This window comes from Trachypithecus francoisi, unplaced genomic scaffold (genome assembly GCF_009764315.1).
Source record: "Trachypithecus francoisi isolate TF-2019V2 unplaced genomic scaffold, Tfra_2.0 Lachesis_group11, whole genome shotgun sequence".
Lineage (NCBI taxonomy): Eukaryota > Metazoa > Chordata > Mammalia > Primates > Cercopithecidae > Trachypithecus > Trachypithecus francoisi.
Genome location: NW_022681456.1, coordinates 12,502,801 through 12,513,375, shown reverse-complemented (window position 1 = coordinate 12,513,375; position 10,575 = coordinate 12,502,801). Strand labels below are relative to the sequence as shown.

General features: G+C 48.0%; 1 protein-coding gene across 1 annotated transcript; it reads left to right on the top strand.

Moving 5' to 3' along the window:
* Positions 1-5,661: 5,661 nt before the first annotated feature.
* Positions 5,662-8,228, top strand: LOC117089300 (cytochrome c oxidase subunit 6A1, mitochondrial). The gene is made up of 3 exons (XM_033220382.1): positions 5,662-5,820; positions 5,970-6,112; positions 7,952-8,228. Exons 1-3 carry the CDS (start codon positions 5,718-5,720, stop codon positions 8,033-8,035), a joined length of 330 nt encoding a protein of 109 aa, XP_033076273.1. The 5' UTR covers positions 5,662-5,717; the 3' UTR covers positions 8,036-8,228.
* Positions 8,229-10,575: the final 2,347 nt, after the last annotated feature.

The following is a 10,575-nucleotide window of genomic DNA, read 5'->3' as shown; positions in this document are numbered from 1 at the left end:
GATGTGGAATTCGTCACAGCTGAGGTCTGTCTGTCTCTTTTATTTTTGATATGGAATCTCTTTCTGCCGCCCAGGTTGGAGTGCAATGGTATGATCTTGGCTCACTGCCACCTCTGCCTCCCAAGTTCAAACGAGTCTCCTGCCTCAGCCTCCTGAGTAGCTGGGATTACAGGCGTGTGCCACCAAGCCTGCTTAATTTTTGTATTTTTAGTAGAGACAGGGTTTACGCCATGTTGGTCAGGCTGGTCTTGAACTCCTGACGTCAGGTGATCCGCCCGCTCGGCTTCCCAAAGTGCTGGGATTACAGGAGTGAGCCACTCTGCGCCTGGCCGAGGTCTTTCTCTCAAAGCGAGCACTAACCTGGCGCCACTTAACTCCAGCCTGGGCAACAGAGCGAGACCCTGTCTCCAAAAAAATTACATTAAAAAAAAAAAAAAGAGTCCTTGAGTCTCAGGACGGGTCCCTCCAGCCCTCGCACAGGCTCCACCTCTCCTCCTCCTTCAAGGATCCTGAGACCAGACAGCCACGTAGAAGGTCGCGGGCCTGACTCCTCTGGCCAGGCTCGTGGGCGGCGCCCGCACATGCGGAGCCTGCCACCCACTGGGCGAGAGCGGTACTGCAGACGCGGGTGTTAGGGTCGCCCCACCTGGTGACTTTGCTGTAAACGTTCACTGAGCGCCTTTTCTGCTCCAGGCAGAAGGGGTCCCTGCCCTCATGTGGCTTACAATCTAATGGAACTAATACCAGCAACGGAAGTGCTGCTAGCGACTTGATTAAAACTTATTTTATTATTATTATTATTATTTGAGATGGAGTTTCGCTCTTGTTGCCCAGGCTGGAGTGCAATGGCGCAATCTCAGCTCACTGCAACCTCCGCCTCCCGGGCTCAAGCGATTCTCCTGTCTCAGCCTACCGAGTAGCTGGGACTACAGGCGAATGCCACCACGGCAGGCTAATTTTTTTTTTTAGATGGAGTCTCGCTTTGTCGCCCAGGCTGCAGTGCTGTGGCACGATCTCGGCTCACTGCAAGCTCCGCCTCCCGGGTTCACGCCATTCTCCTGCCTCAGCCTCCCGAGTAGCTGGGCCCTCTACAGGCGCCGGCCACCATGCCCGGCCAATTTTTTTCTATTTTTAGTAGAGACGGGGTTTCACCATGTTAGCCAGGACGGTCTCATCTCCTGACCTCGTGATCCGCCAGCCTCGGCCTCCCAAAGTGCTGGGATTACAGATGTGAGCCACTGCGCCTGGCCAATTTTTGTATTTTTAGTAGACATGGGGATTCATCATATTGGTCAGGCTGGTCTCCAGCTCCTGACCTCAGGTGATCCACCCACCTCAGCCTCCAGAAGTGCTGGGATTCCAGGTGTGAGTCACCACACCTTTTTAAAATTTCTTTACAGCAATGCAAGAAAAAACTTTTTTTTTTTTTTTTAATAGAGATGGGATCTCTTGCCCAGGCTGGTCTTAAAGTCCTGGAATCAAGCAATCCTCCTGCCTCAGCCTCCCAAAATGTTCCAATTACAGGCATGAGCCACCACGCCTAGCCTATAGCAACTTTATAATCTGCTTTTTGATGAAAGTTTTTGTTCTTATAATACAAGTACTATATGTTCATGGTAGAAAATTTAAAGCCCAGATGTAACTTCTGTCAACATGTGAATGTAGCCCTTACAGAATTGTCCTGTGTATTTTACAAAAACGGAAGTATACATTTAATATTTTGTAGTCTGCTTTCTTGTTTTTAACAGTTTTAGTGAGATATAAAGTAAGAGGGACCGATATCAATACATTCCACTATACCACCTTTTCACGTACAATATATCTGCTTTGTTTTAAACTTAATGGAATAGTGGATGATTAATAACAATATAACACAAATCACTGCTGTAGGCTGAGGAAGGTGCTAAGTGCTTTACACACGTCATCACATTCAGTTCTCCCAAAAACCCTAATAGTAGGTACTATTATTTTCCTTATTCTGCAGATGAAGAAACTGAAGCATAAAATGACTTGTCCAGCAATAACAGCAGAACCTGGATTTATTTTTATATTTTAAGATAGGGTCTCAGCTGGGGGTGGTGGCTCACACCTGTAATCCCAGCACTTTGGGAGGCCGAGGTGGGTGGATCTTGAGGTCAGGAGTTCGAGACCAGCCTGGCCAAGATGGTGAAAACCCATCTCTACTAAAAATACAAAAATTAGCCAGGCAAGTTGGTGGGTGCTTGTAATCCCAGCCACTTGGGAGGCTGAGGCAGGAGAATCGCATGAACCAGGGAAGTGGAGGTTGCAGTGAGCTGAGATCATCCCACTGCACTCCAGCCTGGGTGACAGAGTAAGACTCTATCTCAAAAAAAAAAAAGATAGAATCTCACTCTGTTTCCCAGGCTGGAGTGCAGTGGTGTGATCTCGGCTCGCTGCAACCTCTACTTCCTGCACTCAAGCATTCCTCCACCTCAGCCTCGTAAGTAGCTGAGATTACAGGTGGGCACCACCATGCCCAGCTAATTTCTGTATTTTTTGTAGAGATAGGGGTTTGCCATGTTGTCTAGATTGGTCTTGAACTCCAGGGCTCAAGTGATCCTCCTATCTCAGCCTCCCAAAGTGCTGGGATTATAGGTGTGAGCCACCTCACCCAGCCAGAGGTGGACTTAAATCCAGCTTTGTCTGAGAAACTGAGTTCTTAACCATTTTGTTATGCCTGGCCTGTGCCAAGCTTTGAGAGAATTTAGAGGAATCTGGAAAAAAAGGGGTCTTCTGGCTGGGCGTGATGACTCACGCCTGTAATCCCAGCACTTTGGGAGGCTGAGGTGGGCGGATCACCTGAGGTCAGGAGTTCGAGACCAGCCTGGCCAACATGGTGAAACCCTGTCTCTACTAAAAATATAAAAATTAGCCGGGCGTGGTGGTGGAAGCCTGTAATCCCAGCTGCTCCGGAGGCTGAGGCAGGAGAATCGCTTGAACCCAGGAGGCGGAGGTTGCAGTGAGTCGAGATTGTTTCACTACACTCCAGCCTGGGTGACAGAGCAAGATTCTGTCTAAAAAAAAAAGAAAGAAAGAAAGAAAGAAAGAAAGAAAGGTGGGAGGGTCTCCTGCGGCCCGAAGTGGAATGAGGAAGTTGAATAGTTGTCATACGAGGTATAGTGAGCTGAACATCACCAGGGAACCAGAGGCCAGGGTCAGGATGTAACCAGGAAAGGCTTCCTGGAAGAGGTGAGAACCAAGTGTCATGTGTACAGACAGAGGTGGGGAACCATGTGGGGCTGGCCTGAGCAGAGCCTCAGGTGTAGACGAGTGTATGAGCATCAACAGGGACCAGTAAGGAAAAATAACTGAGCACCAAATTCTATGGGGTCACAGAGGCAGATGATACTGGGGGTCTGCCCTCCAAAGCTGACAATCTAGCTAGGGAGAAGGTTGAGGGGTGGGGGTAGGAACACAGAAATAAGTAATAGCTATCACTGTGCACCCCGCCCCCATGTGTCAGGCTTTCTACCTACATGGACACATTTAAGCTCACAACATCTCTGGAAGATCCAGTTCCAGAACATCTCTGGAAGTGGCATGAGCCACTGCATGCAGCCCCCAGGAGCTCTTGATCTGAGGCACAAAGATGCTTAGGGGGTTTCCAAATATATTTTATGGTCACCTCTTCTCCCAACAATGTCTGCTATACTGTGTGTTTACACATAGGTGTGTTTTTCGAGGAAAGGGTTCAAAGCTTTCATTACACTCTTTTTTTTTTTTTCTAATAAAGAAATAAGCTTTGTTGCCCAGGCTGGTCTCAAACTCCCAAGCTCAAGCAATCTGTCCACCACCTCAGCCTCCCAAAGTGTTGGGATTACAGCCACGAGCCACCACGCTGGTCCTCATTACATTCTCAAAGGGCCTATAAAAAAAAAAAAAAAAAAGAGGCCGGGCGCGGTGGCTCACGCCTGTAATCCCAGTACTTTAGGAGGCTGAGACAGGCGGATCACAAGGTCAGGAGATGGAGACCATCCTGGCCAATATGGTGAAACCCTGTCTCTACTAAAGTATAAAAAAAAATTAGCCAGGCATGGTGGTGCACGCCTGTAATCCCAGCTACTCAGGAGGCTGAGGCAGGCGAATGGCTTGAACCGGGGAGGTGGAGATTGCAGTGAGCTGAGATCGTGCCACTGCACTCCAGCCTGGCAACAGAGCAAGACTCCGTTTCAAAAAAAAAAAAAAGTTTACTGTCATTTTATGTTATATACTTTTTTAAAAAAAAGTTTTATTTTTAAAGCTGCTTTTAGACAAGTAGAAGGAAGAAAAAGGAAGGAAGAAGGGGGTAAGGAGGAAAGAATTTTGCAGACAAAATTTAACAGATGTCAATTTTTTTTTTTTTGGGCCGCCCAGGCTGGAGTGCATTGGCATGATCTCAGCTAGTCACTGCAACTTGCCCTCCTGGGTTCAAGCGATTCTTGTGCCTCAGCCACCTGGGTAGCTAGGATTACAGGTGTGCGCCACCACGCCCAGGTAATTTTTGTATTTTTAGTAGAAGTGGGGTTTCACCATGTTGGCCAGGCTGGTCTTGAACTTGTGATGTCAAGTGATCCGCCAGTCTCCGTATCCCAAAGTGCTGGGATTACAGGCGTGAACCACCACTCCTGGCCAGATGTCAATTTTTGTTTCCACAATTTCAAGGAAGAGAAAGCCAGTGTGACCAGAGGTCAAAAGATGAGAATGTTGGCCGGGCACGGTGGCTCATGCCTGTCATCCCACTATTTTGGGAAGCCGAGGCAGACGGATTACCTGAGGTCAAGAGTTTGAGACCAGCCTGGCTAACATGGTGAAACACTGTCTGTACTAAAAATACAAAACAATTTAGCTGGGCGTGGTGGTGCACACCTGTAATCCCAGCTATTCAGGAGGCTGAGGCAGGAGAACTGCTTGAACCTGGGATGAGGAGGTTGCATTGAGCCGAGATTGCGCCGCCGCACTCCAGCCTAAGTAACAAGAGTGAAACTCCGTCTCAAAAAAAAAAAAAAAAAAGGTGAGACTGTTGAGTCAGGATTAAGATCCAGATCTGCTGGCACCAATTTCAGTGCTCTTTATATTTTCTGTTGCTATTCATTCATCATCCATTCATTCAGCAAATTTATATCAAGTATCTGGTATGTGCCAGTTGTGATTCCAAATTACACCATTCCCAGATTATTTTGAGAATGCTGCAGTGCCAAACTCTTGGTATCACAGACTGTATATTCCAGTGGGGGAGACAGACAAAATAATACAATAATATAACGACGAAGGCGCAATGTTATGTGCTATGAAAAAACGCAGTCAGAGGATGGCGAGGAAGGGGAACGGAATTTTAGATAGGGCGTTCTGGGCTCAGAACCTCCAGATGCCAGTCCATGGACTCCAACGAAGAGAGCGATTCCAGGTACCGGGGAACCCTGCACAAACCTCTCTTGAGCTTCCGCCTCGCCCAGGTTGGGACGGTAGGGGGAACCAGTGGGCACACGCATGCGCACGAAGGAAAAGGCAAAGCCTGAAGGAAGGTGCAGAGCGCATGCTCTCTCTTGCCCGAGACGCCGAGGATTTTGACGAGGACTCTCTCGGCCCGGATGATAGTGCTCAGGTTAATGCCAGTGGGAGGGCGGTGCCCAATAGTAACTTCCTTTGGAGGTTGTAGTCCTGCCCCCAGAGCCAATTTTCTACTTCCGTTTCCGGCGCTGCGGCAGTCCAGGTCGAAAATGGCGGCAGTTGTTGTGTCCCGGGTTTCTCGGCTGCTGGGTCGGTCCGGCCCACAGCTGGGGCGGCCTATGTCGAGTGGCGCCCATGGCGAAGAGGGCTCAGGTACTGGGGCTGGGGTCGACAGGTCGGGCCTCAGCCCCACTCGGGCGAGGCAGGGCGGGACTGTGACCTTGGCCCGAGGCCTTGCGGGAGGGAAAGTGAGACCCGGGTCCGCCGCATACCGGGGCTGAGCGGTTGTGGCTTCTCCGTAGCTCGCATGTGGAAGACCCTCACCTTCTTCGTCGCGCTCCCCGGGGTGGCAGTCAGCATGCTCAATGTGTACCTGAAGTCGCACCACGGAGAGCACGAGAGACCCGAGTTCATCGCCTATCCCCATCTCCGCATCAGGACCAAGGTACGCCCTTGCACATCTCTTCAAGTGTCCGTCTCTTTTCGTTATGTGTGCCTTAGTGCAAGTTCTTCATTCTCTAAAGGCATGGGTGCCAGGCGTGTACAGCTTGTTTATCCTCACAGACAGAAAATGTATTTTCTTCCATTTTGTGGAAGGACAACTGACACTCGGGATGACGTCCCAATTTTCTTTTTCAAGGTCGTACAATAAGTGCCCTTCAGTTTCCCTTTTCTCCAATTCATCCTACTTCCTGCCTTCTGAGACAGTTCTGAAACGGGTGTCCTTTGTGTAAAGTTTGGAGGTTTGGGAAATCTAATTAGAGTGGCAAAGTCTGAAGGTGGTTACCATAAGCGAACCCAGCTACATGGGGGAGGCTGAAGCAGGAGAATCCCTTGAACCTAGGAGGCGGAGTTTGCAGTGAGCTGAGATCGTGCCACCGCACTCCAGCCTGGGCGACACAGCGAGACTCTAGTCTCAAAACAACAACAAAACATGGGCATCTGCCAGCTACTCGTTGCATAATGAAAGGCTGACAGCTTTCTGTATTTCCAACCACTATCTTATCTTCTCGACTATTTTGTTGGCTGTTGATGTAGATACATTACAATGATTTGTCCTCTGTTGTTTGCTGTATCTTTAACAAGGGCTTATTATGATTCTTTAATACTGGCCCTGCGCGGTGGCTCACGCCAGTAATCGCAGCACTTTGGGAGGCTAAGGCGGGTGGATCACCTGAGGTCAGGAGTTCAAGACCAGCCTGGTCAACATGGCAAAACACTCTCTCTACTAAAAATACAAAAAATAGCCGGGTGTGGTGACGGGCGCCTGTAATCCCAGCTACTTGGAAGGCTGAGGTGGGAGAATCGCTTAAACCCAGGAGGCGGAGGTTGCAGTGAACCGAGATCCGGCCATTGCACTACATCCTGGGCAACAGGAGTGAAACTCCGTCTCAAAAAATAATAATAATAATAATAATAATAATAATATACTTAGCCAAAAGGCCGAGAAGTGATGGAAAAATAATTATTATTACATCACCTAGCCCATATAGGACTGGTCTTGTAGAAACTTAACCTAGACTCTTGAATTTTTTGAGTCTTTGAGCAGCACTCCCACCCTCGTACAGTGGAATTAGAAGTCAGACAGTAAAGGTTTCTCAACCTCAGCACTGTTGACATTTGGGGCTGGGTAATTCTTGTTGGGCCATATCCTTGGCCTGTACCCACTAGGTGGCAGTAGTACCTGCTCAACCTTGCTCCCCCTTCCCTTCCCCCGCCCCCACCACAATGTCTCCAGATATTACCCATTGTCCCCAGGAGGGGCAAAATCACCCTGGGTTGGAGATTGTTGCCTTAAAGTAATGCTTTTCAAAGGTAATAGGCAAGATAATTGAGGGTGGACTGCCGTTTCCCAGCCCAGATATTGTTTGAAGTCTGAGATGGTGCCAGAAATCTGTATTTAATTAAGCATCTCCCTCCCCTAATACTGACTGCCAACATTTTGATACAGGTGATTTGAGGATTACACTTTCATAAACACAGCACTGGATATACTAGTTACTAGGGAGAGGATTATGAGTACCTAACTTGAGCTTGCATTTTCTGCCATCCATATTTGTTTCTGGAATTAAAACTATCCTGTAGCCAGGATAACTTTAAGGGCTCCCCTGGTAGTTATAAGAGCTCATTAAATAATGGGAAGGTTGAACTATGCCAGTAGATAAAGGACTAATTTCCATTTTGTTTTTGTATATGATCTGTAGCCCTGTTATAAGCAGTTCATGACAGTGTTCTTTTCTGAATTATTTTCTGGAATTATCTAACTGACATCTTCACTTGACAGCCGTTTCCCTGGGGAGATGGTAACCATAGTCTATTCCATAACCCTCATGTGAATCCACTTCCAACTGGCTATGAAGATGAATAAAGAGAATCTGGACCACTACCTGGGCACCAGGGACCACAGCACTGGTTTGGACCATTACTCTGCACATGGACCAGAAAAAGCATACGGGACCTTGAGCTCATCTTCTTGTATCAAATGATGACTGGTATACTGGTCTTCCATCCCTTTGCTTGTGGCAGGAGATGGCTTAAATAAATAACTTAAACGTAGACTAGTCATGAGTTGAGTTACTTTCTTTGGTTGTGTTTTTTCGCAGAAATTAGCATTTGCAAGCTGAAAAGAAATTGGCATTAGTTATTTCTGTTTCCACAGTGAAGGTCTGGGCTGCTGTTTAGTGTTACAGGTCCAATTCAGCCCACTGAGTAAGTGTTTGTAACAGCCCCTCTTGGTTTATTGTGCCTGATGTGGGTAAAGGGACCAAGTGTAGCAGTGCTAATTAAGCATCAAGATTAGTCTTGGCCAGGTGCGGTGGCTCATGCCTGTAATCCCAGCACTTTGGGGGGCTGAGGCTGGCGGATCACCTGAGGTCAGGAGTTCGAGACCAGCCTGGCCAACATGACGAAACCCTGTCTCTACTAAAAATACAAAAATTAGTTGGGTGTGGTGGCGCGCTCCTATAACTGGGTGTGGAGTCTTGAACCCGGGAGGTGGAGGTTGCAGTGAGCCAAGATTGTGCCACTGCAATCCAGCCTGGGCAACAGAGCGAGACTCTTGTCTCAAAAAACCTATGGTCCTTGATGGGCCTGAGATTTCAAAGACATTGAATGGCTAGCAGAATGGCTGCATTTTACACCTGAAAGAGGTACTTGTATTTCTCAGGAGGAAGTGCTTGATCTGGGTCTCATCTTTTTCCTGTCCCACTCCACTAGCATTTACTGCAGAATCTTCCCTGTAGTCATAATTTTCTCAAACATGTCAAGTTCTTACCCTGAGGTAATCTCCTTCAGGGCCGGTAGGGTCAGAAATCTTAAGAGAAATAAAGGGAGTGTGACACATTTCTGCTTATTGACTTTTTTCTGGAATTAAAACTATCCTGTTTTAATGGATAGTAAATGGCAGTAGTAGTAGTTACAAAACCACTCTGAGAGGGCAATTAATTGCAATCAAAATTTAAAACCTTTATTTTGGCCGGGTACGGTGACTCACACCTGTAATCCTAGCACTTTGGGAGGCCAAGGCGGGCAGATCATGAGGTCAAGAGATCAAGACCATCCTGGACAACATGGTAAAACCTCATCTCTACTGAAAATACAAAAATTGGCTGGGCGTGGTGGCACGCACCTGTAGTCCCAGGAGGCGGAGGTTGCAGTGAGCCCAGATCGCTGTACTACACTCCAGCCTGGAGACAGAGTGAGACTCAGTCTCAAAACAAATAAAACCTCAAACTCTCAAAACGGAGTCTCACTCTGTTGCCCAGGCTACAGCGCAGTGGTACGATCTCAGTTCACTGCAACCTTCTCCCAGATTGAAGCGATTTCTCCTGCCTCAGCCTCCCGAATAGCTGGGACTACAGGCACGCGCCACCACGCCCGGCTAATTTTTTGTGTGTTTTTAGTAGAGACAAGGTTTCGCATGTTGGCCAGGCTGGTCTTGAACTCCTAACCTCAGGTGATCTGCTCACCTCAGCCTCCCAAACTGCTGGGATTACAGGTCTGAGCCAGAGCTGGTTTATTCTTTCTTTTTTTTTTTTTTTTTTGAGACAAGAGTTTCGCTCTTGTTGCCCAGGCTGGAGTGCCATGGCATGATCTTGGCTCACCACAACCTCCACCTCCCAGGTTCAAGCAGTTCTCCTGCCTCATCCTCCTGAGTAGCTGGGATTACAAGCATGTGCCACTACACCTAGCTAATTTTTTGTATTTTAAGTAGAGACAGGGTTTCTCTATGTTGGGCAAGCTAGCCTCAAACTCCCAACCTCAGGTGATCCGCCCACCTCAGCCTCCCAAAGTGCTGGGTTTACAGGCGTGAGCCACCACGCCTGACCAGTTGGTTTATTCTTTTTTTTTTTATTTTTTATTTTTTATTTTTGAGACGGAGTCTCGCTCTGTCGCCCAGGCTGAAGTGCAGTGGCTGGATCTCAGCTCACTGCAAGCTCCGCCTCCCGGGTTCACGCCATTCTCCTGCCTCAGCCTCCCGAGTAGCTGGGACTACAGGCGCCGCCACCTCGCCTGGCTAGTTTTTTGTATTTTTTAGTAGAGACGGGGTTTCACTGTGTTAGCCACGATGGTCTCGATCTCCTGACCTCGTGATCCGCCCGTCTCGGCCTCCCAAAGTGCTGGGATTACAGGCTTGAGCCACCGTGCCTGGCCAGTTGGTTTATTCTTAAGGCTCAAAGGAACACTTTCGTGGTAAGGTTCAAGAGGCAACGAGGTATTTCATGTTGTATTACATTAAACTGGTAATGCAAAAGTAAGGCATATACACTACAGAATAGAGAATCTCATTATCTTTCCCATTTTGTGATATAACAGCCTGTACTTCTGAGTCCCTATAGGAGTGTTTTGTTTGTGGCCAGTCTGAGTTTAGGACAGATGTATATTATACATCAGCTTGCTGCCTGGCCT

Coding starts and splice junctions, on each gene's coding strand:
- LOC117089300 (XM_033220382.1), top strand. CDS start 5,718: ATGGCGGCAGTTGTTGTGTCCCGGGTTTCTCGGCTGCTGGGTCGGTCC. Junction 5,821..5,969: donor CCATGGCGAAGAGGGCTCAG/GTACTGGGGCTG, acceptor GCTTCTCCGTAG/CTCGCATGTGGAAGACCCTC. Junction 6,113..7,951: donor ATCTCCGCATCAGGACCAAG/GTACGCCCTTGC, acceptor TTCACTTGACAG/CCGTTTCCCTGGGGAGATGG.